The sequence below is a fragment of the Takifugu flavidus genome, chromosome 1 (genome assembly GCF_003711565.1).
Source record: "Takifugu flavidus isolate HTHZ2018 chromosome 1, ASM371156v2, whole genome shotgun sequence".
NCBI lineage: Eukaryota > Metazoa > Chordata > Actinopteri > Tetraodontiformes > Tetraodontidae > Takifugu > Takifugu flavidus.
In genome coordinates this window covers 11,753,854-11,781,830 of record NC_079520.1, presented here as the reverse complement: position 1 = coordinate 11,781,830, position 27,977 = coordinate 11,753,854, and the positions used below count along the sequence as shown (strand labels likewise).

Sequence of the window (27,977 nt, the reverse complement as noted above, 5' to 3'; positions counted from 1 at the left end):
GTTTGTAGCAGAAGGGTTGAGTCCGTTTGCATGGGCGAGGGTGGTCGTTTTGGGAGGGGGTGTGGTGCAGCCAAAAGCAAGACTCAGTGGCATTGATCAGAACTTCATATCGTTTTGGACAAAGATGCAGCCCAACGTGCTGCCGGCGCTCTACCAGTAAGACTCAAATTAAACGGAGAAACCAGGACAGGGAGCGATCCACAGGTGTCTTCTGCGTCCGCCGCCATGCTGTTACCGTCCTGCACGCTACTTCTGCTGGCGGCTCTGCACTGTGCAGACCTGACTGCGGCTGAGGTAAGCCCACGGTGGGGCATCGACAGCTCCGTGCGGGGAATAATCACGCATGTGTGTGGAAAGTTATTGTGAGAAAAGTGCGCAGGTTTGCTGCCCGCGGAGCTGGACATGGCTTTAGATGTTGGGCAACCAGGGAGAAATATGCACGCATGCAGCCCATAGTTCATAAAAGATGTTTCGTTTTGTATTTTTTCAAAAAAGCAATTAGGTTTTTCTTTATTGCATTTTCAGTGCTTGTGTGGTTTAAACTTACTTTCTGTTCAACCTTCAGAACTGGGTTCTGTTATGTTGCTCGGGTGTTTCTCAGGGTAGTGTTCGAGGTTGTTCTCCGGCAGAGACTTCTGGATACTTCGAACTGTCAGTCCAGCCTCCAGAACCGGGGGGGGGGGGGGGGAGTGGGGGGGAGAGAGGGATAGGGAGGGAGGGGGGACACAGTAGCTGAATAGTAATATGCAGAATGGTGTGAGAGGCAGAGCTTAAGAATCTTTTTGTGAAATATAATTTTTCCACTAAAACTCAGTTCTTTATGATAGTTTTTCAGATCCAGTTTCAACAGTTGATAAACTCATGAGTTTAATATGAATTCAGGAGGTGAAAACGGCAGCTTGGTGTCTCCCCTGAGACACAGAGATAAATCTTAAATGCTTGTTTTTCTGTATGTGCCCATGTGTTACAATCTCCTCTCCTTGCTATAATATAATAATTACAGTGCTCACATTCGGCCACTCGAGGTGCAGGTGAGGTTTGCCAGGAGGCCAGGAGGAGGAACCTGTGAAGTTTCTGGCTCAAAATGTAGCCTGATGCTATCGTGAGATGCCCGTACTGTGTATTTTGATACTGAACAGAGGGCTTTTATGATATACAGACCAGAAAAGGATTTAAGCATGGAAACATTTTGTGAAACAAATTCAAGTTTGACACACAGGAAGCGATTCAAGGGTGGTGATTTTAAGGATCAGGTTAAATCCTGCATGTAAACAAGAATCCACAGCTCTTCTGGGGGAAAGCCTTAGTTATTTCTGAACATATAATCAGCATGGCAACAAAGGAGCTCATCAAGGTGTTGCTTCTGTGGAGGTCGTGGCCTCATCCCTCAGTCCCCGTAGGGTCAAGAGTCAAGCAAAGCTCAAGAGTAAAACGCTTCACCAAACCCAGCTCATGTTTGTTGACTTTGCTAAAGCAAAGCACTCACTATATTGAGTTTCAGCCATTTTGGCCTGTAAAATTATAGCACCATTGGACCTTTAACAGTTTGATCTTTGGTTGTATTTCTCACTGAAGGAATCCCACAACAGAAACTCCTGCAAGTGTAACAACCCTGCCTGCATCAGCGTTTACACGAGCATCGATGCAGCAGACTGTTGAATGCCACTGGCATTTAGTGACATCAGTGACATTTAGAATGTGCTGAGATTTGCTGCATTTTTCTGCCACTGCATCATGTGAGCCAAACTGAAATCGTCCCGTGAAGAAGAAATGAAAGGGGTAGATTTAGACTCCCTTGGCGATCTTTAACCTGCTCAGAATGAGTCACTAGCCGGGGGAGGAGGAGGAGGAGGACTAGGAGGAAGAGCAGATTAGCAGATTCCTGGAGTAAATTGTGTGGGGGAACACGCGGGACAAGTAACCAGTGGGAAAGATGAGCTTTTTTCCTGTTCTTGGTTCCTGGACGGGGTCTTCCCCATGGGATGAGGTGCTTGTTCATCCCAGTGCAGCCTGACGAATCCACCAGAAGTTGATCTTCTGCTCACGCCGGCCAAAGTGTCGACAAACCTCCACCCCCGGAGGAGGCGACAGCTGACCCAGCTTTTGCGACTGGCCACCAACAAAGCGTGGCGGCCTGAGAAGGCACAGACTCTCTGACCCCCCGATGCACCAGAGCTGCAGCTCCCAGAGCTGTAAAAATGCCTACATTTGGAAGAGTTGTGGTTGTGTTAGTGTCGCCGTTTTGACAGGCATCCCCGAGCGACAGAAATAAATCTCCTCTGACCTTGATAGCCAAGAAGTGTGGCAGGTACAGCCCACTTTCCTGTGTGTGTTCCTCTGTATGTGTGTGTGTTCTGTGCCAAATGAGGAGAGGATTAACCAGTGGTTTTTCCCAGTAAAACCCCCTTTTCAATTCCCTGTGGTCCCATCACGCAGATGACTTTTTTTCACAGCTGCGGTTTGCTTTCTTCACGCAGCCCCTTTCTTTTGTCCCAAACTAACCCTTCTGCACAGGAATCACCTGAAGCTGTTGGTTCTTGCACACTCTAGATCACATCCTGGTCTGCTTTTGCTTTACGAAAGTGCCAATTTTGAATGGGTACATTAGTCTGATATGGGGGGAACATGATGTAGAAGATGGTGAGAAGGTTTCGAGCCTCAGAAGTGGGATGTGGATACAATATGTCACCCTTTTGGATTTACACCCTCTAGTGGCAATGTCTCCAGATGGACAGTGAAGATGGAACCAGTAGGTTGTGCTTGTTTTCTGCTGTGCTGTAAAGTTCTGATACTCTTTTGCTTTAATATGATGGGTGACTCCTGATTAACTATGGAATTCTAAACATTTAAGTCATCCTAATTGACAGAGTTCTCCGAGGTGTGTTTTTGTGACCTGGGCAGTTGTTGATCTGTAAAGGATTTATGTATTAGTCAGGTTTCATTATGTGAGCTGCAGCATTTAGCATTAAGTATCAACTCCATCACATGCCTGGGAGGCCTTGTGCTGTATCTGTTCTAGAGCTTAATTCACTAAAGTTTGGCAGAGAAAATCCCCACCAGACCTTGATTAGACTAAGTGGCTCCAGCTACTCATTGGTGCCTGCTTTCTCTTTGTGGATGTGAACGCCCCCACGATCCCATGTTGCAACAATCCCTCAGAAAGAGCGCACCTCTTAGTTCCTTCTACCCCATGGGGAGGAAAAACACTGGGTCAAACACAACAGAAGAGGAAAGAGTGTGAAAGGTGGAAACAGTCCTGGAGGAAGCAGGACAATTGAGAGATCATCTGACAGGGAAAATCCACACGCTGTCTCTTTATTACTCACACACCCTTTTCCCCTACAAAGCTGAATTACAGTAAAAACACAAGTGTGTTTTACTGTTTTGCAACTCATGACTAAGTTGCATGACTGATGCAGGTTGAGAACTTTGAACCAGGAAGAAACACAAAATGATGATTAATAATTGTCTCAGTTTTTCCTTTTAAACTGAACATACATAAATTTCCATTTTAAATTGAACATACAGTTTCTACTTAGTATGTCAACTTAAGACAAATTCTAATCGAAAACATGTAATATCAACTAAAGACACACAGCAGGTCTAAAACAACCGTTTGCCAATCCAAAATTTGCCACATTTTTGCAGATATTGGTTTGACCTGGGCACTAAAGCAGAAAACTAAGAAGTTTTACTTTATCTCTGTTCATTAAACAACTCACCAGTGTGCGTCTACTCTCTTCCACACATTGATTGACCGAGAAGACCGCAAACCTGAGTTAAATACTAATCAGTGACATGGAAGCGTCCGCTAGAGCGCCCCCACGTGGCTGACCCACGTGGTCCAACATAAAAATAATGATTTAAGGAAAAAGTGAGTGAGAGGTCCCGGTGACAAGCCAAACTAACATTTGACACAACATTGACCGTCATAATTCTCCATCACATGCATCCCTGAGCTGGAAGGGATGAGTCGACCTGTCGGAGTAACACCCTGATGGCGTCGGAACCAGAATGAAACCCAGTCTTTCTAAATACAGCAGCATTAGGCAGCAGGTATTGGTAACACAGATGTTTCAGGGGTTTGGATCCCTCCAAGCACCTGTCAAGTGCAAATGTGGAAAGTAATACATTTAAATGCAAGTATGAGCTGGTTTTCATAACTGTCAGCTCTTTTTTGTGAGTACTTTCATTTCTGTTGACTTCTTTTTGGCATATTTTAAATTATAAAGGATTTCACGTAACTCAGTCTGACACACTGGCACCCACTCCTGACTCAACGCATATACCAGTTCTGCTCTTTCATAGGAGATCAGGTTACTAAAACACACACTGAGTTTTAATTTTTTTCCTGCCAGGCTGAAGGTTTCTACAACCAGCAGGAGTCACAGTTAAATCTGGGATGATTGGAAATCAGTGTAAAATCAGATCTTTTGGCATCTTTACATCCACGCCTCCGATCACACACCATCATTTCCACCTCTTCTTCATCACCCTGTCTCATGTTTACCGGTTCTCCCTCTGACTCTGCTTCCTCCTCTTCCCTGTAAACCCCCCCTCTCCCCACTTGAGCAGTAACCCTCCTGCTTTTGTTACATGTGGGCTGCATATTATTGAACCCACGCATGTTGAATGTGGTGGGTTCAGCCTTCACCAGTTTTGGAAGTGATTTGGATCCCAGTGTGTCCACCATCTTTATTAGTGTGTTCACAGCTTTATCTTTCATTTGGTCCAGGTCCCCTCTTCCATTCTAGTCATGAAACCCATTTTACTCTGAGCTTCTTCTGGTGTAAATCCTCTTCCGCACATGTGCACTGAGCCACGTTGCCTTTCACCTTCATCTCCACTGTGTTTGGAGCTATCGTGGTTGGAAGTTGGGGTTGAGTTACCCAATTTATTCCATTTCCGCCTGTATCTGGGCTCTTCATCTAGCATTGTGTAATCTGGTTTTGTCATTATTTTATGTGTCTTTAATGTCACTCTGCCCACTCTGAGCTTGAGTTACTGTGGTTTTGCCAGACGTGCTCTCTGTGGACTGTCACCTTTCCAGAATAATACTGACAGAAATAGCAGATCCTGCATCAGTGTAATCTAGAGAACCTGAGACTGGATGCGTGTCCATACCTGCAAAATCCGTAGCTCTGTCTTGGAAAAACAAATGTCTGCACCAACAGCGACCACTTCTTAGCTGCACAGAAGCTCAAATATGCTAATCTTTTAATGCATGGTCGAGTCTAGCGGCAGATTAAGATGTTTTCAAGTCAAGAGACAACAGCCCACGTGTTGCCTGGGGGCTCCTCATCTCTTCTTGCGGGGCAGATATTTCCAAATGCCAGTGACCTGATGATGTAGCAGATAAGCTCCGAGTAGAACAATACGAAGCCGCCCACAGTGATCCTCTGATAATGATAATGGGCTTAAAGAGCTCCATTATTGCTGCCTTCTTGGCTGGACAATACAGGAATGAAGGCTGTCTTTCTTGAGTGTTCTGGACTTTCCTCCTTTACTCACATGTATCATCAGTCTCATCCTCAGCCACCAAATCTGCACTGTTGATGGTGTCGCTGATAAATATACAAAGTGTCCAATTTTCTATTTGGCTACAATTATGAGCATGTTTGCATATTATAAGTTGGGAATGTTTCCTTAAAAGGGACGATTTTCCATGCAAATGTGGAGGATAGCAGCAACATCTTTTGGATGATCTCAGCAATCAGTCTTTTGTGTTTTTGGCCCCCCTGCTGGTCAAAAATATAGCGGTCAACACTCCTATTAGGTTTTATGTTCGGTGTGCTGAACCATGACAACCATGTGTTGGTATCTTTAAGGTGAAGCATACCAATGGTAACAGCTGTAAATACTTGGCATATTCTGCTTCTAAGAATGAGCATGAGAATGTTCCCGTTTGGAATCAATTTGTTGACGCAGAGCCACACAGGCTGTTCTTTGCCCTCACATGCTAACTTCCCAGACAACATTGCACTCTGGAGACGAACTTGAGCCAGACCCAGCCTCTTATTGTCTTTGAGAGCATGAAAGTTGGGGAAGAGCCCTTCGTCCCTAAACCCTGGACCCTGTGGCGCAGAGCTGCACACTCAGGGAAGAGCAGAGCGCTGGAGATGCTCAGATGAACTGAGCCGCCCTTTCGCTAACTAAACCAACATCTTTGCAATTGTTGTCATCGCAACGCCCACAAATTTGTTTTCCCTTTCACTGATTCAAACCCGTCCTCCAGAGACAAACTCAGTTACGGTGATTGTCATGATCTTTTCTTTCTGGAGCAGCTGCAAAGAAGACCAAAATTCTCTTTCCAGTACAAGCCGATCTCAACTCTTCTCCTGGATTACAAAGAGAAACACATTCTATGTTTACCAAAAACTGTCTTTGTCATTGAAAAAGGACCCCCCCCCCTCCCTCCACTTCCTAACATAACTGGGGTCAGCTGCTCTTGGGTGGAGCGCTGGGTCCTGTGTTTGTGCAGAGACACGTATGAAGTCCCCTCAAAGACTAGAAGATTAAGGGGAGTCTTCCTTAACTTGTTAAAGAGGAAACCTTTGCTCACGTGCACGTCCTTAAACATGCACATGTGCTCAGAGACACTGATCGAGAGCTGAGTTTAAATCTGCTCTAATGGCTTGTTCAGAGTCTCAGGGTCATGTGACTGGTCAAGAGGGGACTCAGATAGACTAATTATTGGAGGTGAGGCGTCTGACATCTAATAATGGAATGTTAAATTTCACTTTCTTTTCTGTGGACTTTGCAGACGGTAATTTGTATAAAAGGTGCATGTGCAAGGTTGATAGGTTGCACTTAATCAGTAGGGCGATCAATTTTTCACGTTACTCTGCTCCTTCGAGAGGCCTGAGAGTTTCTCCAAAGCAGTTTTCCCATTTGCTGGCTTTATTTTGCACATGTGGAGCGCTGCTGACAGGCGTGATGCTGTCCTGCTGCCGACCACCTCAGCGCTCTTAGTTTTCTGTCTCCGCCGACGTGCTCAGTGATGTCTGCAGCCCCAACGGACAGACTTTGTTTGCATTTCTCTCTGCATTTCTTTCAAATACTGCAAATACTGTCCTCCTTAGGAAATGTTTTTGAAAGAGAGATATGAAGCGTCCTCTTAATTCAAATCTGACTTTAACCAGTTGGATAAATTAGAAGCTAGAGGAAATGTTTTTTCTTTATTAAGAAAGCTGTCTCCAAACATATTCTGAGCTTTATATAGCATGGGTTGACAGGCAATATTAACTAGTCATGCATGAGCAAACAGCCACTAAGTGGTCTATTTATCAACCTTTCACTGAAGCATGTGGAAGAGAGGGAGGGAGAGAGTTCATGTTCCTTCTCATGCTTTTTTGCAGAGATGATTTTGACTGTTTGTGTGAGAGAATAACTGATCTTTGTTCAGTTCCAGAAGCCTGGAATTCTTTGGGCTGTGCAGATGAAAGGCTGCTGTTTGCAGCCAGAACAGGACATTTGCATCCAGCTGCTCTCAGCAGATGCCGTCTGCCCCGCAGGACACAAACCCTCTCAAACAATTAAATATTCACTAAATAAATGTGGGTGTGACGTGGAATCACTGTAGTCTGTCATGGTAAAATAATTAACCGTCCCAAGTCACTCCTCACACTAACCCAAACCCAAGATCAACCTTAAAACCACCACAGCTCAACCCTCAAACAGCCCTTTGACATTGGGATGACATCATAAAATGTCCTCACTTTGCTAGTAGAATGAGGATTTTGGCACTTAGTACGTAGCAAGTACAAGAACACGAACACACACACACACACACACACACACACACACACACACACACACACACACAACACACACACACACACACACACAACACACACACACACACACACACACCACACACACACACACACACACACACACAGACACACACACGGATTTGCACCAGAAGCTGTATCTTCCAAGTATGGCAGAAAACTCCTCTCTCCCACTCCTTCTCAGTACCAGAGAAGGTCAGGAATGTCAGATCAGTACAGTTTAACCCAGCCAAAGCTTAAAAAAATAAAAACTCCCTCTCCTGCTCCAGCGTGCGCAGACTGCACGTGGGCATAGCTGTGGTTAGATTTACCTGTGATCTGTGACCACGATGAAAATCACAAATAAACACTCCACACCACAGAGCAGCTGATGTCCTCATCTGGTTGACATCAGCATCAATAAGGCGCTAGTGTAGGTCTGTCTCGACTTACTCACGCTCCTGCACGTGTGTATGTTGTTGCTGAATGTATCACATGACACCCTCCATATGAAGTGATATGTCAGCATGCTAAACCTCTGGCCTTGTCCAGTTGCCAGTTTAGTCTTATAAATGATAGTTGACACGGCTGCTCCTCTCTCTGTAGAGAAGAGCTACGTGGGAATCACTAGGAAACAATATTGACAGTAATGAAAATAACAAGTTTTCTCTAAACTTCCTAGTCTCTTAGCTTTTGGGCCTCCAGTTGCAACTTAATATTTGTCTTTAAAAAAACAAGGCTTGAAAATAACTCCACACATGTAGACACACATCTTGAAATAAAACTCTCATAGTGATCTGCACCCCTAGAATTCTCCTGGGGTTTGTGGATTGCTTCAACAGAGGGGGAGTGGGAGGATGCAGTGGGAATGTGATGTCTTTTTGGTGTCTGTAAATGACGTCGGCCAGACGTTTGTGGGAGCCTCATTTTCCTGTAACATGACGGGAAAGATGCTGACGTTCTTGTGCGCCCAACACTGTGCAGTCAGACGACGGAGAGGCCGCCCCCGTGTGGTTATAGGCAGTATTGCTCTGATGTGAATACAGAAGCGATTCTTCAGGGTGGGATGACGAGACCTTAGAGGTGAGGCCGCATCTGCCGTGAGTTTGTTATTCATTCGAGCTAAAGTTCCAATCAGGAGCTCTTCTGGAGGTTTTCCTCATCTCCTCAGCTGATTGAGCCAAGTCTTTTCCCCTCGGTTTATTTACATGTTAAATACACTGAAAGGCAGTAGGCTTAACTTTCAAGTTTATAATAGCACAAATTATCCTCCCCTGTTCTTAAGCTTCAGCTGTGCATCAGCTCTGCAGGCTCACCATTGGCTAACATCAGCAGTGTTTATGTTCCTGCTGGGATTGGTCCCTTGCTGAGGCCTAATCACCAATGTAAACATTACTCATCACTTCCTGTCTCCTGTGCTCATCTCCACACTGCGGCAAATGATGTCACACATATCAGGTGGTGCTGGTGATACATGTCAGGCCCTCAGGCCAGAGCCTTAAAGGGATGTGACCTCTGACTCCAAACACTCTGCAGGCCTGTGAACATCACTCGCTGCCCTCCATCCTCCTCCTGGGTTACCTGTTTATACTGGGCGTCTCAAAGCAAACTTTAAATACTTTCCTGCTGGCTGAACCTCGGTAAACAATCCCAAACGGTCGGTCTGTCTGTCTGTCTGTCACACACGCACACACGAATTCTGATAAGGTACTGTTTTGCACAGTACTCATGCACGTCAACACGCTGTCAGCATATTGGATTTTCACAGGTTGGCGAGATCCAGACATGCCAGCCAGGCTACAAACACCTGTCCACACACGTGAGCCCGGCTGCTGCCAGGCCTTCTCCAGACCTCACTGACTCACCAGCATTTGTATATTTACAGTGGAGGTTAACACTCATCATCTGTTTGCTCTGTGGAATGTTGTGCTGGGCAGAGAAAGAGTAGGATCTTTAGAGAAAGTAAAATATTTCTTATTAAGATTTATTATTTCAAATAAACATTTAGAATAGAGTAGTTGATCAGTTCACGTGTTCATGTCAGTGAAATATCACTGGAATCATTTGAAAATATTGACATAAGTCTTGATAAAGGCAGGTTTTGGTTTCTAAAACCATCTACTGCCCCCTAGAGGATCAAACTGTGTACAAAGAGTCTCGGTGTTCTCCAAGTTGTTGTTGATTTCTTAAGTTATTTGGAATGCACACCATTAAAGTCATTCATCTGATATCATCCATTAATTTCATTTTTTTGATACACCAACATTGCAGTAACTGTCTTTGCTTTATTTGAAGCAGGCCAGTCAAGACTCCTCAGTTTCTGATTTATTTAGGTAAACACATCTCTCTGAGGGCTCTTTCACTCTTCAGAAAGGGCCTTCATCCACGCTATATTGCTGGCTAATAGATGCTGTATGCTAACCCCCCATTAACATCCCGGGGACCCTGCATCTGCGTGATAAAATCCTCTTCAGATCTCTTCCCTGTGATGCCTGAATTCCGCTCTATAGATGCAGGACTCAGGTTTTGTGTGGATGACAGACAAGTCTTTGTGTGGCTTCTCTCCCATCTGGTGTTTGGGTTTATGATGATGTGTGACGGATGTAAAAAGGACAACAAAGAGCGGGAATCAGCGCCTACTTTGATCTGGCTGCAGATTACTGCGGAGTGTTTGGAGATCCAGCAGAACACATCCGAGGGTGGTGGTCTTTGCTGTCATGCGTGTCAGTTTGAGACTCCCCCGGTCATGCCATCCAACACACAGGAATGCTGCACAGCCTCGTGGCACTTTGGTGCAGGTGACAGAAAATGTGAGCCAGAGAGCGGCGGGCAATGAGGGAACGCTTCCACAGCCTCTGACTGGTGTCGACATGATGCACACATGTTCTGTTATTAGTGACCCCAACTGAAGTCAAAAGAGAAACAATAATTCTGCACTAGAAGCTGTTATTGCAGCAAGGCAACAGGGATTCCATAATAAAACACACATGCTGGTCTTCTGAGAGTCACTATTCCTTATGTTCTAACACTAATTTGATGTAAAGCAGGTGGTGTGGAGGTTTTCACAGGGCAGGGGAGTGGGGGTGGGGGGTGACACTTAAAAAACTGAAGCGGAGAGGTGAGGGGTTTCAAATGGAATGAGTTATATGTGTCTGAGAGAGCAGGAATGGGAAATGAAGTATTATATTTGACCACACACATGTTATTTACTGCAAATATAGGAGAAAAAGAATGCACTTAAACAGGGTGAGGTCAACAGAGCTGGCAGGCCTGAGAGAAAAGTCTGTTTCCCATGGTTTCCCATGCTAACCCTCACGTTGCTTCACTTATCAGCTATAGGTTTGCCTGTCAGTCTTAAGATGTGCTTCACCTTGGTCGGGATGTTAAATGACAGAGGATACAGATTTAAACAAGCAGGTCTTGTTGGGTTTAGACTGGTGGGAACTGTCTGAGAAAGTATTTGTTTGTTGTGTGTGAGAACAAGAAGGAGCTGTGGATCGTGGAGCTGTTCTCTCTGCAGCCTGCAGAGACCGTCCAAACCCCCGACAGGCTTTTGGCTGCGCATGATGCACGTGAGTGGAGCAACAGCTGGATCATGGAGGGGAGAGGGAAGAGTCAGACCTTAGAGCCAATGCAGGCCAGTTCCGGAGCAGGAGAGGGGGTGGAAGGACAGAAAACAGCTGCCTCCATGTCTTTCTCTCCATTGCAGCGTTCCTCTCACTCTGCTTTTGTCCCAGTTAACTAAACTACTGTAATTGTGTGGTCAATCTTTGTGGCGCAGGTTCCTCAGTCGCTACACGGCTCTTGTATCCACATCAGCAGAAAACTTTATGTTGGGTCTGAAACAGACATGGAGGATAATGGCACATTTCTCTGAAGAGACTTTGTCCACTCAAAATTTAAAGACCTGTAATTACATCTGAATGTTTGTTCATATCTGGCATACATAACTTTGTGTATGAAAGCAACTTCCCTATTTAATGAGGAGGAAAGTAAAGTAAGATCAAAATAGGTACAAGTACGGTACTTGGACTTGAGTAAATATATTTGGTTCCATCCTACAATAAAGCACTGGATTGTCAACATGTAAACAACTTGTTTACTTTGACCTGCAGGGTTCATGCAGAGAATTGGTGGATTTTAAATTGATCTGTGGAAACTGTACAGAGTTGAGCTGTTGGTACCAGAGGAGTGTCCAGTTGCACTCTCCCACGCTGTGAAGCAGATTTTCTACTTTTGATGGTTGACATTGTGTGACCTTGTGCAGGTGGCTGTTAGATGGCAAACGTGATATCTTTTTGCTTCTTCTAAAATGTATGTATTTGTATTTTTAGGGTTGTGGGGCAGCATGTGGAAAATGTGACTGCAGTGGCGTGAAAGGAGCAAAGGTGAGATTCATCACTGTTTTTTAATCCCAACAATTGAGGCATCTGTCTAATATAGAACATATGTTCTGTGAACATGTTTCAATGCAAACGTAGATAAATGTGACCATACGCATTGTGAACACGTGCCCCAAATTGTTCGCCACTCCGTAAGTGAACGATTACCATTAAATTCTGTTAAAAACAATGAAAAAGGTGTCCTGGGTGTATTCTGCAGGCAACAGAAACAAACAGATTTTGCATGGTGAGTTCTGCTGTTTGGATCAGTAATGTGAGATGACTACGGAGTGTTCTCGTCCTGTCAGAGTCAACGCTTTTGTGGCCCCTTTTCACGGCAACAGCAGCCAAACATTTGACAACAGATGTGTTGACTGCAGCCCGTTCAGTCGACCAAGAACTCAAAACACAGAAGTGTTTTGAAAGGCTACAAGCAGCCATTCTTAAATCTCCTCTGAGCTTTGGTCAGATATCACTTCCTGACATTGCCATGGTAACCTACCGTTCACAACTGACCGATGGGAGTCAGGCCTGTTCTAGAAATCGTGCTGCCAACTCTCAATATGAAACAGACGCGGTTGTTGACTGTTCAGGCTCTTCATTTGAAATACAATTCAGCCATCTAGTGGTAGATACTGGTATCACATGAGTTGCTTTTTAAAAGCCAATGTGATTTGTAAGGAAATTTTTATTTTAAACTTGATTTTAAATAAACTATTAAAATGAAACACGATACATAAAACCAAAAATATATCTAAAACAATTACAGGAACATTGGGAAGCTTGTCTTTTTTTGAAGGGGCAACATTTTAATTTTTCTACATGAATCTGCCACTCTGTATTTCACAGGGTGAACGTGGATATCCAGGACTTCAAGGTAATATGGGATTCCCAGGGATGCAGGGACCGGAAGGTCCTCCAGGACCAATGGGCACAAAGGTCAGTGTGAACACTAATGATGGACTCAGTAATAACCTCAAGTAGTGTTGTCTCATGAAGTCATTCCTGTATTTCTGCTAGGGGGATTTGGGTGATCCTGGAGCTCCTGGACAGAAAGGAGTTAGGGTTAGTAGCTGTCCATCATCATCGTCATGATGCACACGTTGTACATGATCTTATTGTGGCACATTGATGCTGAGCTGGTTGTGATCTTGCAGGGTCCTCCAGGCCAAGCAGGTTTCCCAGGAAATCCAGGACTACCAGTAGGTTCTTGGTTTTTTAATCCATGTTATTTCCACTTAATATCTGGCTACAGTCCAGGTACCTTACATCACCACAATAGAACCATGTTTTTAATTTATTTTCATTTTTTAGAGAGTTTAGTGGGTAAATAATGCTGAGGATAGTAACTCTAATTGCCTTATTCACCTGTCAGGGTATCAACGGAAACGACGGCCCAGCAGGTCCGCCAGGAATCCCAGGATGCAACGGGACTAAAGTAACCCTTTTTTTCTCAAATTCTTCTGAATTTCAAGGTAGATTCATTGGAGCATATTATTGTGAGGATCTGAGCATGTGCATGTGTGTTTGTCTTTCAGGGAGCACAAGGAATCAGCGGCGCTCCTGGTTTTCCTGGTCTTCAAGGACCTCCTGTAAGCAAACAAACAATGTGAATCAGCCCACTGGTGCTGCAGTGAGATTAACTGCTGGAAAGTTTGGCTGAACATCTGTTTATTGTAATCTGCTTTCTTCAGGGCATCCCAGGAATTCCTGGAATAAAGGTCAGCTGATTTTCCCATGAACATCTGAGTTCAAACAGTACAGATAAACCAAAGCTTCTATTGGGATTGACACACACCTGCAGCCATAATATTTACCTATTTTTCTCTTCCCCACAGGGTGACGCCGGTGGTGTGATTGGAATTATCCCCCTGAAAGGAGACAGAGGGTTCCCTGGAGTGCCTGGATTACCTGTACGTTGTGGATAGATTGTTTAAGAACATTTGTGAGACTTTAACTGGGTCGAAACAACAACAACCAAACAGTTTTACTGGAATTCTCATATTAAATCCACATTTGCCCTCACACACATTTGTCTTTAAGGGAGCAAGTGGACCTTCAGGACCTATAGGGCCACCTGGACCTCGTGGCTCTCAAGGACCTAAAGTGAGTTTGGAATTAGGACAACGTCAAACGTTACCAGAGGCAGGATAATGTAGTAGCGTAGATCGATACTTAGATCAATTTGAAAATTACTTATTGTTCATGTTTATGAGAAAGTGTCATAACTGCGTAACTCTTTTTCAGGGAGACCCTGGACCCCCCGGGCCTCCAGGAGAGAAGGTTAACCTTGCTCATACATTTTTACATTTGAGCTACGAGCCTCTATCATGGGTGAAATGTTACTGAGCTTTTGTTTGTGACCTGCTGCAGGCTGAGAAACTGAGCTTTGTGGGAGAGAAGGGCGAAAAGGTGAGATGGCTTCCTGTTTATATATTGGACATTTGTATTGAGTTGCTGAGTTCAGGCAACACTTTTGAAGTTCCAGGAGTTAGAAGCATTAAGGTGCTCTCCCCCTGCAGGGTGACCAAGGCTTCCGTGGCCCACCTGGTCCTCCTGGACCTCCAGCTCAGGGAGTGGAAGGACAGATAACAGTGCATATTCCAGGACCTCCGGTAAACTCCAAACAGCCCCACTGCCAACCTATAAACCCTCACAGGTCACCAAAGTGCTAACTACATTTCTGACCCCATTTGTGTATTTTCTACCAAAGGGTGAGAGAGGATTCCAGGGTGACAAAGGAGACAAAGTAAGAGTCTTGGGTTGGAATCCTGCGTGCCGTTAAATTGACCGAACAAACACTTTCTTTGAACTGAAAACTGTAATTTGCTTGCAGGGTTTCTGCATTCCACATGAATTTGGTGTTAAAGGTGAACCGGGACCACCTGGCCCAAGAGTAAGTGACAAAATTCCAAGATGCAAAGATAAACAACAGCTCTCAACTGATTTCTCCAATTTTAGGGTAAACCTGGCAAAGATGGAGATGTTGGGTCAAAGGTAAAATGATGCTGCAACTAACAACACATAACTATTAATTAGTTAATTTCATCCTTCATTTGTTAAAGTAAACACATGGTTTCTTACAGGGAGAGAAGGGATTCCAAGGAGCTCCTGGATATCCTGGTTCCCAGGTAACTACCCTCATACGATTTGTGCAGGATTGAAAACTTTTGTTTGTGGAGTTGAATTCAGTAAACATCTGTTTTGCTCCAGGGAGAGAAGGGAGACCGAGGACCACCAGGTTTCGTAAGTAACCTCTGTTTGTCATCGACTAGCACATCCACTACATCTATTAGGAACAAATACTGTGTAATGACCTGAGTTTTGTCCAAACCAAGGTTTAAGTTCCACTGTAGGTGAATCTGAGTGCTGAGATCTCTGGACTGCATCAGATGACTGTCTGCCGCTGTTGGGGCGGCCTTGCTGCTTTTCTTTCTAATAGTTATCATTTTTTAGTGTAGAAGAGAAAGACATCTTCAAACCTGTAGATATGTAGCTGCAGGGCACCAGGACTCTTAGTCAGGCTGTCTGTTGAAAAGGTTGCTTTTGGGTTCTTCCCAAAATAAACCTATACGACGTATAGCACTACTTTTCCCAGCCGTGGTGCCTCCTGCTAGAGGGCCCTGATCTTACACCAAGGAGTGAACGTCCTCAGATTCGAGGACCTTTAACAACCTCAGCTGGACCAAATAGCAGAGTTTCCTCCTGAGGTGGATTTATGAACAACAAGAAAACACACTTGTGCACAATTGTGCTAGCAAAGTTTAGCTTATGTTTGTCCTGAAAATGAGGCTGGCAGGCCGATGAGACAAGGCTGCAAGGAGGGTGGCAGGTGGGGCTGGTGGCAAAAACCAGAAGGCTGTTAAAGAAACAGAAATCCAAAAACCACGAGCAAAGTCTTTTGAATGTCCTCTGATCATCCCTGACCTTTATGTACAGATCTATACAATACACAAATCATATCAAGGAATCATGCCTAAACAAGGTGGCCTGTAAAAGGCCCAGGTGATCCAGGAGTAAGGCTTTCGATGCAGTGATGATGGGAAGAGTTGAATAATCTGGATGCAGGTAGATCCACGTCGGCCATGTTTTCACACTCATCTGGTCATTTCAGGGAAGTGGAGCCCCGGGTCCTGCAGGTCCGCGAGGTCTCCCGGGATTACAAGGAGAAAAAGGTACCTCAGGAGACTTAAGCCACCCAATGACCACCTGCAAGAATGCAAAGACCATATTTGTCTTTTTAATGTTGAATTTGTCTTCATCCACAGGCTTTCCTGGACCACAGGGAGAGGCAGGTCCACCAGGTAAAATCAGACATTCCAGAGCCGTCGGCATCAATCCGGCTGAACCATGACTCGACCCAACGCCCTTTCTTGTGTCATGTCAGGTCGACATTTAGAAGGGCCACGGGGAGAGAGAGGCCTGAAGGGGGACCAAGGTGAGAAAGGAGACATGGGTATAGAAGGAGAGTCTCTGTTTGGACCACCTGGACAACCTGGAATCCCTGGCCTCCCTGGACCCCCGGGAGAACCGAGTATGCCTTATTTTTTGAAAGTTTTTATAGGACAACACATATTTTTCCTACATTTTTCTTCGTGTGTAGTTTAATAGTCACACATGTTATGACTTGACATCACAGTTGACCCTAATGAGTGTGACGTTGCCACTGGAGCCCCGGGCCCACCTGGACCTCCTGGACTACAAGGAGAATTGGGACAGAAAGGTAACATTGGCGAATGATAAATTTGTGTGAAGTGTGGTTTATGGTTGGTGTCACATTCTAAAATCGGGCTGGATTTCAGGTGACAAAGGAGACACCTGTTTTCAGTGTGAAAGTTCTGGTCTACCTGGCTTACCTGGCCCCCAGGGTCCTAAAGGAGATCATGGTGAGTTCTTTCCTGTATTTTTTTGAGTGAATTGTTTGGATGAGCATGTATAATTATACCTTTACGTACCTGCAGGACCCCCTGGATCAGTAGGCCGTAAGGGAGATAAAGGTGAACCTGGTGCTGCTGGACAACCAGGAACACCTGTGAGTGGATAAATATCTTAGGCTTTATAATAGAAATATTTCACCCCGATTAACTTAAGTGATTGTTTTAATGTTTGTGTCAGGAACATTTTCCTTTTTTACACATATACAGGGTTTTCCAGGTAGTCCAGGGTTATTGGGAGCCCCAGGTCCAGTTGGAGAGCCTGGAGACATTTTTGTAGCCCCTGGTCTAAAAGGGGAAAAAGGTCTAACTGGTGTGCCTGGATCACCAGGAATGCCAGGAATAAAGGGAGAGCCAGGAAGAACTGGAATTCCAGGGATACCTGGCCTCAAAGGAGAACCTGTAAGTATGTGTGTGTGTGTGTGTGTGTGTGTGTGAGAGAGAGAGAAGATACAGTGTGTGTGTTATAATAAGAGTGCTTGTGTCTTCAGATATTCTTGCCACATGATTCCTGAGACACTGTATGAATTGTATTTGCTGTAACTTGTGCCGTCATCTCCACCCTTGCTCTTAATCTAATACAACTCCAGAGGAGTTCAATGAGGTCCAAATCAGAAACGGTTACAGCTAAATGATTATGCACTAAACAACACACAACAACACAACACAACAACAACACGCTAATGGGATGCTAAATAATTGGAAGCTTTCTTTTAAAATCATGTAGCTTCCATTTGATTGGTCTTGTTCTTAGGCCAAAGAAGGTATCAAGGGTGAGCGTGGGCCTAGTGGGGATCCTGGCACTATTGGCCCTCCAGGAGAGCGAGGCCCACCTGGTGTGCCAGGATTTGGTCGCCCTGGCGAGCATGGAGAGAAGGGTAGCCAGGGAAGGTCAGGTAGTCCTGGAATCCCTGGACCACCTGGTAGGCAATGCTCAGTCATTAGACTGTGTGCACACTTAAACACTCTCTGTGCATTCGTTCAATGCTAACTCATAACCTGCTTCCAAAAGGTGCTAAAGGAGAGCCAGGTCAAGGTGTAGGCTCCCCTGGACCTCAAGGAGTACCTGGACTACAAGGAGAACCAGGCAGACCTGGTGTTCAAGGTGAGCAACACTAAATGTATAATAATAATTTTTGAACATAGCAGAACTGACAGACAAAAGAAATCAAAACATGATAAGCTGACCTGTTGATAAGTTCTCCTCACATTGCCATGGATACAGGTGAGAGGGGTCTGCCAGGAGATGCAGGAATCCCAGGTTTTCCTGGACAAAAAGGTGAAATTGGACCCTCAGGAATTGGACTTCCAGGCTTAACTGGCCCTAAAGGTAAATTACTTCATTTTGACTTGATCAAATCTTTACTTTTTAGTAATAAAATGGAATGAAATGGAATTCATCAAAATTAAAATGAAACAACTTTTCCTATTTATGCAGGAATCAGTGGAATTCCAGGAGATGCAGGATTACCAGGACTACCAGGAAAGCAAGGAATAGATGGATTACCAGGAGCACCTGGTCCATATGGACAAAAAGTGTGTCTTTCCTTTATATAGTTCAATAAAGTATTGAAAGCGAAGGTTATTTGTGATGCACCTTTATTGTTTTTCCCTGTTTTTTTCCCTGCTAAGAAATAAAACTTTGGAAGACATTACTGGACATATACTCTCCTTAACAGGGTGAACCAGGACAGGGTCTGCCTGGCCCAAAAGGTTCTCAGGGCATCCCAGGACTTACTGGGTTCCCAGGAGAGAAGGGTAGCATTGGATTACCTGGCATTCCTGGACAAGATGGTCATGCAGGACCACCAGGACCTCAGGGGGTGAAAGGTACAGCATATATTTGGTGAACCTGTCTGAGGTAATTTCCTGAACATGTAAAACATGTTTTGATCATTACATTAGGTGAGGTGGGACCACCAGGACCTCCTGGTTTGAGCGGTTTACAAGGTCCTCCAGGAAAAGGCACACCGGGACTTCCTGGACCACAAGGTCCACCTGGAGAGCCAGGACCATTTGGTGAGAATACATTTTTCCTACAAATTTATAGGGAAATAGTTTTGACCATATAACTGATAATGGTACTATGATTTACCTGAGTGCATAAATAAAATTTACAAATACGTGTATATATCCTTAAAAAAAGGTAGGGAAGGTGTGAAGGGAGAAAGGGGCTACCCAGGTCCTCCTGGCCTGGACATGCCAGGGCCTAAGGGTGACAAAGGAGCACCAGGCTTTCCAGGAGTTCCAGGGACAAAAGGACTGCCAGGGGTAGAGGGATTACAAGGCAGAGATGGCCTGATCGGAACCCAAGGTGAGTCTGAAAGAACTAAAGAAAACTTGTGATGTTGTGTTCTTAAACAGAGTTCCTTTTACATTTTTAATGCTTGTTTATGTTCAACAATGTGTCATTAAAATGCATCATGTGGCAGGAGAAATGACCAATTTGTTCAGATATTGCTGAACATATTAAGTGAATACTAGTGAATCTAAGAGCTGAAAATCCAACCAGCTGGAGAAAATTGGGGGTCCTTGCTGCGTTATGTGCTGCTGAACGTCCAATTTTCCGTTATGCATATTCTTGTTGTGTGTGTTGAGTAAATTGTCTCTAATTCCTTGAGCCGCGCTGTTTTCTAGGTCCAAAAGGTGAGATGGGAGTAATTGGAACACCAGGAGTACCAGGCTTTCCTGGATTACCCGGACAACCAGGATCGCCTGGTCGGAGAGGTAAAGGAGTGCAGGGTTACTTCTGGATTTCATTGTGTGCTGTTATGTGCCGCTCATTATCTTATTTTGGGTACAAGACTCACGTTGTTTTTTTGCTATATCAGTTTCTCCTATTTTCCATCTCCTTCAGGTGATCCTGGTGTTACTGGTCCAAGAGGTGATATTGGAGAGTCTGGAATTAAAGGAGAAAGGGGTGATCCAGGTCTTCAGGGCCCTGCTGGAAACATGAGTGATGTTGACATGGAGCATATGAAAGGAGAGAAAGGAGATATTGGTGTTTTAGGTATAAAACATCGTGCTGGCATCAGTCCCATGGGGCTTTATTTAGAAGTACATACAGCATTAACGTTCTATATTTATTAAGCTCCAATATTATTTCAGGTGAGCCTGGATTCACTGGACCGAAGGGCACTCGTGGAATGCCTGGAGACCCTGGACAGCGAGGCGCAGATGGAGAACCTGGTCTACCAGGACAACCAGGTTGAATGAGCAACATTCTACAATGTGAAATGGAATTGCTGTGATTGACCAAAAGTCTTGTTGGAAGAAAACCAGCCATGTTTTAGAATCTTCCACTCAAAAAGTGTCTTGACGTCCACAGGTGAGAAAGGAGACTCTGGTTTTCCTGGAGAGCCTGGCAGCATGGGACCACCTGGGCAGAAAGGCAGTCTTGGAGAGATGGGATTACCAGGTCTGATCACACAACTAGCAAAACATTACATGTTGGAAAAAGCTCTGTTAAACTACTGGTATTGGTCTCCCTTTGTACAGGCTCAATGGGTCCAAAGGGCACTAAAGGCAACTTTGGCACGCCAGGCCATCCTGGATTTAGAGGTACAGATGGCGAAAAAGGAGAAAAGGGTCTAGCTGGTGAGCCAGGTATTGGGATTCCAGGACCTCCAGGACAAAGGGTAACCATCTAACTCAAATGCCTCTTCAACAGTAGTTCCTCTATGGAATGGTAAACAGGTTACCGATGTAATCTCTAACTCAACTGGTCTCCTCAAAGTGGATGTATTTGTCTGAGTGGAAACAAAACATTTTAAAATCTCATTATGCATATTTATTAATTATGGCTTTAAGAACCATCATTTATTATTTATGCACTCATCTCTGTATTACCCCACTTTGGTAGGGTGATAAAGGTCAGCCAGGTTTCCCAGGATTGCCTGGAGAAAAGGGTGTGAGGGGCTTTGAGGGCATGCCTGGCAAACCAGGACTAGAAGGAATAAAGGGAGACAAAGGAAGCATCGGATATACAGGTCAGAACTCTGCCTCTCTCTCTTTTATCCTACTTTTGTACCTGAGCGTGCTTGTTTTACATGTCCATTCTTATTTTGGTGTTGGTTGCAGGTCAGCCAGGCAGACCGGGTGAAAAAGGAGTACCTGGGCTCCCGGGACCTGCAGGAGAGCGTGGTGTTGATGGTCGGCCTGGTAAGTGTAGTCAGGAGAACTGTGTAAATGTCCCTTACTGTGTTGATCCTCCACTGTAGATAAAAGGTTTCCTTCTGCATGCACATGAGTTCAGATTAAGCTGATACATACTTGTCTTTCAGGTGAAGCGGGCTTGCAGGGACCTCCTGGTTCTCCTGGACAGAAGGGAGAGGCTGGAGTTGATGGCATCCCAGGATCCTCAGGAGAGAGGGGAGATCCAGGTTTGGATATTGTTTCATCTTAACCTGCATACACTCATCACTCAGACTTACGCCGGGTTCACACTGGACGCCGGAGCGCCGCCAAGCGCCACACAACGAAATTCACACGTGACCTGGAGCCCTCTCGATCAAGCCAGACCCTTATTTCTCCGTGCAGGTCAACAAGTGGTCCGCTCCTCTGTTGTTTAGTCATTTCAGGACTGTGTAGTTGTAGCTGTGGTCTGTAGAAACACAGGTGAAATACTAAAATCTTAACTAAATATTTATCAGGTCTTTATTTTTATTGAATCAAATTGATTTCTCTTCCTGTTCGCCAGTGCAGATTGTTGTGCCTTTATGTGTGTGTGTGTGTGTGTGTGTGTGTGTGTGTATGTGTGTGTGTTGCTCTCTCTTTAGATACTGACAAATATAAAAGCACACACAAAAACGAAATCATATTTGTTGATTGTGGTGTTTTATTTTGAAAATTATTTTATTGTGAAAACTTGCCTGGGTTGCTCGGTTTTTTTGTTGATTTCCTGCTGGTTGGACCAGAGGCTGAAACGTACAACAAAATCTGAGACCTCCTTCTAATGTCTGCAGGTGTACCTGGTCGAGGTTTCCCTGGGCAACCAGGCGTGGATGGCACCAAAGGTTAGCGTCCATTCGTCACAAACTGGGTATCTAACGTCCAAGAATCACATCATCTATTAGAGTTTGTAAAATCTTTTCATCTTAGGTGAAAAGGGTAGTCCAGGCCTTCCGGGTACCCCAGGCCATCCTGGTGTACCTGGTACTAAAGGTGACAAAGGACTTCCAGGTACACCAGGTCCCCGGGGAGATTTAGGAGAAAGGGGACTCCCTGGCGTCTCTTTAGAAGGCCCAAAGGGAGATAGGGGAGAAACGGGACAACCAGGAGAAAGAGGTACGCTCAGTTCCTGTTGTCAACCTGCTGTGAAGTTCAAGCACCTTTCATCAATACATCACTATGTGTGTTTACCACAAACAGGCTCCCAAGGATTACCAGGACCCCCTGGTTTGCAAGGCAGGGATGGCCTCAAAGGAGATAAAGGAGAGCAGGGTAACCCGGGTTTCCAGGGAGAGTTAGGGCAAAAGGGTGAAACTGGAGTTCCTGGATTTCCTGTAAGTGATGAAGTTGTTTCCTGTGTCCAAATTTCCATCACTGTTCTGAGCAAGTGAATTTAATAAATGTCAATACAATTTCAATACTACAGCAAAACGCTCAGAAATTGAGGTTTATCAAACATTTATACGCTTCCAGCTCCACATCACCTTATGTGTGTTTGTTTGTGTGTTCCAGGGACCATCTGGTCTCCCGGGTATTGATGGACAGAAGGGAGAACAGGGACAAAAGGGTGTCCCTGGTTTCCCAGGTGAGCTTATGGAGTGTAGAAAAGCTGGGCTGTGTTATAGTTCATGTGTGAGGAAAAATATTTCATTTGGTTCATCTAATCATTTATTTTTACACACAAGGTACCAAGGGTATTGCTGGAAACGCCGGATTCAAAGGAGAAGATGGTGATAGAGGATTCCCTGGACAGAAGGGTGACGAGAGAGGGGCAACCCTCGCCAGTTTTTAGAATCAGTTCCTGGTAAACCTGTAACACTTTACTAAAAATGACTCTGTTTCAGGCAATGATGGCCCCCCCGGCCCCCCCGGTCGGCATACCTTTATAAAAGGAGACATTGGGTTTCCTGGAGATCCAGGCTTACCTGGACCCCAGGGACCAGCTGGGTTTCCTGGACCAAAAGGACAGCAAGGTGACCGTTCGTTTTAAATGAACTGAGAAGCACTCTTGCTATGACCCAGATTGCATCTGCACTCACATATTTGTTTTTTCAGGTGTGACGGGAATATCAGGGCCCAAAGGTGAAGAAGGGTTCCCTGGAATTCATGGTCAGCATGGAGCCAAAGGAGAGCCTGGCCTTCCTGGTCCACAGGGTCAGTGTGAGCGTCCCAGAGAGAAGGTGTGTGCAGTTCTGTTTCTGCTCTTATGACACGTTCTTTTTCTCATGTTCTGTCTTCAGGACCTAGAGGATATCCAGGTCCAACGGGACCTGATGGTGTTCCAGGTCAATTGGGCCCACCTGGGCCCTCCTCAATGGATCATGGGTTCCTGGTGACCCGTCATAGTCAAACAGTGGACGTTCCCCAATGTCCCGAGGGAACCTCATTAATATTTGATGGCTACTCCTTGCTCTACGTGCAGGGGAATGAACGCTCTCATGGACAAGATTTAGGTGAGAAAACAAATAAGGTGAAATGAGAAGAAACTTAAAAAAAGACATTTACTTTCACCTGTGGCTCTATGTCTCTTCCATTTTCTTCTTTTTCTCTTTTCCTTTTACTCAACTTTGCTGATTTGATGGACTGTTTTCTTTTCACCTCATAAAGTAATAAAAGGCCTTCATAGGCCATAAAACCACTGTTATCAAACAATCCGAATGGGCTTAGGGCCACATGGGAAGTACACATTTGAATCATCAATTTTTACATTTGCTTAATTTCATTCGTTATCATTTTGGTTGTTTTCTTGTACAAAGGTGTTTACACGTGTTTGTGGTGGTTGCTTTAGGTACAGCAGGCAGTTGCCTGAGGAAGTTCAGCCCAATGCCCTTCCTCTTCTGCAATATCAACAACGTGTGCAACTTTGCTTCTCGTAATGACTACTCCTATTGGCTCACTTCCCCGGAGCCCATGCCCATGAGCATGGCACCTATCACTGGACACAGCATCAAGCCCTTCATCAGCAGGTGCCTGAACATTTCTGCTCATGTGTTTGATGGGAGGAAGTGCACAGATCTGGTCCCGTAAAGGGATTTGGAAAATCTAAGAGTCCGAGTATGATTGAGTGATTATATCCCTGTGTGTGTGTGTGTGTGTGTGTGTGTGCAGGTGTGCTGTGTGTGAAGCTCCAGCCATGGTGATAGCAGTTCACAGTCAGACCATCATGATCCCACCGTGCCCCTACGGCTGGGACTCTCTCTGGATTGGCTATTCCTTTGTGATGGTAAGGATTCATCTGTATGACAAACACACAACTCTGACTTTCTCACAACATTAGACAATGATTGTGGAGAACCACTGAGGATGTAGAGCTTCTCTGTGGATGTGTTACATCCAGTGGCATGTAAGTTAGATAGATTTGATTTATTTATCACCACCTCAGTTCTTGGCGTTAGCCACGTTCCTGACAGAGTTCCTGGGAAATCTGCAAACCTTTATTGCTGCAGCTTTATGAAAGAAATACCTGCTCTGGTTTTAATCCCTCCTGCAGTCTAAAAAAAACAGTAATGAAAGTCTTGTGATTCTGGTTAATTGAACCATTATTAACAGTTAACTGCTGCCTGATTGAAATCAGGAGCCATGAATCTGGATTAATTTTTAATCCCATTTCTCTTCAATGAACTTTTGACAGTGGATAGTGGAGCATCTTCTCTGGTGACTACTGTCAACCCTCCAGTCTCCAAAACTGTCCCAAATGAAAGAACAGATAAAAATCAACACAATAAACACATGTTAATTTTCCCACCATCCATGAAAGCACCAAAACACTTTACTGTAGAACGCTACACAAACATCCAATATGCAAAATTAGATGTTATATGTTGTACATATTAGATGTTTGTGGATGAAAATTAGCATTTCCTGAGCTGTTTCCGTTGCCTGTGTTTGTGCAGCACACTAGCGCTGGTGCCGAGGGCTCGGGACAGGCTCTGGCCTCCCCTGGTTCCTGCCTGGAGGAATTCCGCAGTGCTCCATTCATCGAGTGCCACGGCCGAGGAACCTGCAACTACTATGCCAACTCCTACAGCTTCTGGCTCGCTACCATCGAAGACAGCGACATGTTTACGTAAGCGAAACGTGACGTAGCTTGTTTTTGCAGCAGCTGCCAAGAGCATCATCATCATCATCTTTCCTCCATATTCTCATGTTGCATCCGCTGCTGAAGGTGCTTATCCGGAATCTCCTTATTTTTAGGAAACCTGTCCCAACAACGCTAAAGGCGGGAGACCTCCGAACCCACATAAGCCGCTGCCAGGTTTGCATGAAGAGGACATAAAGCCCGGCGTTCTCCGTCTTCAGCTATGCCCGGTCCCGCATGCGCTGCCATCGTCGACGTGCCTTTACTTCCTGTATCTAAAGGATGGTGCTATTTCCCTGCATGTGTGAGAGCAGACGAGCAGAGATGTGGTTGGGAGAAACAGCCAGACGTTGGACTTTACAAACACTTTACCAGAAACACAGAAGACCAAATGACCTTTCGCTCATTGCAGAACACTTAACCAACATGTTCACAGTGTATCTCTGAAGAATTGCACCCAGTTTACCGCTGCACTGAGTTCAAGGCCCCTAAACTGGTAAACTGGTGTACATTTTGAAAAGGTTGTGTGTGTAAGTCAGGTGCTATTCCTACCTATTTACCTATCTTTCCCTTCTATTAGCACCACAACATTCAAAGATATAGCCACATATACCCATAGATGTTCACACCTTTTATCTTGTATCAACATACTAATATAAATGATGGGACTTACCACTGGCTACATTTACTAAATCACCATGGCGTCATTGACGCAGATATGCATATAACATTCACTCTCTTGTAAATATAATGCATTCCTGTTTAACGCAGTTCAGCATACTCTCCTCAGGTTATTATTGAATTACTTTGTGTGTTATTCAGACCATTTTATTTATGAAACTTTTGAAAATATGTTGAACTTGAGTAGCGTATCGAGGATTCCCAAAACAGTGTTTGACCATCAGAGCATTATTAACAAGCAAATCCACATTGAAATAGTCCTTTCTAATATGTGTGTATGTGCCTGCCCATCGGCCTGTCTGTGTGTACATATGAACAAATACGATGTCTTTAAATATGTATCTCGTGTCAGTCTGAAGCTTGTTGCACATCTGCAAATAAAAGACAAAGCCCCACCCTCCCCACATTTGCACCGACCATGAAGAGCTGTGTTGAAGGACTCACGTGTGTCATGAACCAAATGCTTTATGATCGTCTCATCCAAAGAAATGCACGTGTATATATCTATATAAACCCTGTACTTGCTTTTGTGCTCATGAACTTTGACCACTACCAAAGCACTGTTATCATCCCTGTTCATTTACAACCACATTGCATTGTTATCCACCGACTGAGCTAAATGTGTGTATGGAAGATGGGACTTTTTGCTTATTCTTTAATATCCAGCATTTGGATAGAAATTCAGTCTAAATTGAGAGACCCTTTTTTCCAAAACCCCAGTTCATACGTGGCTTTCAGAGAAAATGCAAAGATCAAAGTACTGTTGAGGTAATAGCAGTGAATCAACGCTGACAGTAAACTCTTTCATGTCTGTGTTGTGATGAACTGCTCCAGGAGATGTGCATTAGCCTCATCAGCTATCATGAAATGGACCATTACAGTGGGATTATATCTTAACTAATTAACAAACAGAAAACTGACAGTTTGACATTTTACAGATCCCATGCTGTGTAATTCATGCAATAAAGAGGTTTGCAGAATAATAACCATTTTCATTTAATATGTGATTTTCCCCTGTACTCAAGCGTGTCCACAAGAGGGCAGCACCAGCACACTTGTACCTGACGTGATGCCCTTATACGAGACTCATAATCTGTTTTTTGGGTTATTTTTTTTCTTTTCTTTTGTTTTGTTTTTTAATCCTCTGTTGCTGCCAGTCACTCCAACAACGGTCTGTCAAAACTGACCTCAAATCTGTGTTGGACCCCGATAAGTGCACTCACTCTGCCAACACTTCCGCCGTGCCAGGCAGCCAATACCTCAGCACTTCTGGTGGGACAGTGGCCAGCAAACCCGTTCACCCTGTGAAAACACAGACAGATCAATAGGAGCAGCAGATAACCCCTCCTTTCATCTCCACTCTCATCTTTCATCCGTTACCGGAATCCTATCCCCTGTTTCCTCTCTTGTCGCCAGATGGACAAATAGCAGTCCTGACCCGCTTTTTCCAGCTATCTCAGAAACATACATCACATGGCCTTGACCTCTGACCTGCAAGTGTGAGGTCACGCAGGCTGCTATTGGGCCAGATGGCTGCAGCACACCCAAAGGCCAAACGGTTAAATAATAGGTCCAAATGAGAGATATGGTTAAAGAACAACCCAAATCAAATTAACTTGTGTTACATGTCCAGAGACAATTCATCCATTCATCCATCTTAGTTTAAAAGCTGTTTATTTCAAATCGGGTGCTTGCAGTGGTTTCAGGATCCCATCTAGTGGCGAGAGTCGGGACTGTATATTTTATAATTCTTCCATAACTTTATGAGATAACCACATAAATAAAATATGAGAAAAACATCAATCGTGGGTATAAAAGCAGATTCAGGTTCAGTTATTAGAGTATTTTGGAGGCTTGGCCATGTGAGTCTGTGTATGTGGCACAGATTCAGTGTGGATCAACACACCTTTGCTCTGGATTTTAGGAGTTTACGGCTTTCCACATTCTAAAAAGCTTTAAT

At 44.6% G+C, this 27,977-nt stretch overlaps 1 protein-coding gene across 1 annotated transcript; it reads left to right on the top strand.

Annotated features, from left to right (window-relative positions):
- On the top strand, positions 1 to 27,003 carry col4a1 (collagen, type IV, alpha 1). Its single transcript, XM_057041379.1, has 52 exons — positions 1 to 294; positions 12,107 to 12,160; positions 13,004 to 13,093; positions 13,175 to 13,219; positions 13,312 to 13,356; positions 13,530 to 13,592; positions 13,693 to 13,746; positions 13,849 to 13,875; positions 13,993 to 14,067; positions 14,198 to 14,260; positions 14,402 to 14,437; positions 14,528 to 14,566; positions 14,677 to 14,769; positions 14,868 to 14,903; positions 14,991 to 15,050; positions 15,116 to 15,151; positions 15,241 to 15,285; positions 15,368 to 15,400; positions 16,269 to 16,329; positions 16,423 to 16,458; positions 16,542 to 16,688; positions 16,794 to 16,877; positions 16,957 to 17,040; positions 17,116 to 17,186; positions 17,299 to 17,490; positions 17,843 to 18,011; positions 18,101 to 18,193; positions 18,314 to 18,418; positions 18,527 to 18,624; positions 18,768 to 18,918; positions 18,994 to 19,107; positions 19,235 to 19,402; positions 19,726 to 19,815; positions 19,946 to 20,098; positions 20,197 to 20,295; positions 20,417 to 20,506; positions 20,587 to 20,726; positions 20,951 to 21,077; positions 21,169 to 21,249; positions 21,372 to 21,470; positions 22,053 to 22,103; positions 22,189 to 22,374; positions 22,459 to 22,592; positions 22,771 to 22,843; positions 22,944 to 23,015; positions 23,103 to 23,231; positions 23,314 to 23,412; positions 23,499 to 23,711; positions 24,047 to 24,224; positions 24,367 to 24,481; positions 25,152 to 25,324; positions 25,453 to 27,003. The coding sequence occupies exons 1-52, from the start codon at positions 226 to 228 to the stop codon at positions 25,532 to 25,534; spliced, it is 4,920 nt and encodes a 1,639-aa protein (XP_056897359.1). The 5' UTR covers positions 1 to 225; the 3' UTR covers positions 25,535 to 27,003.
- The last annotated feature ends 974 nt before the right edge of the window (positions 27,004 to 27,977 follow it).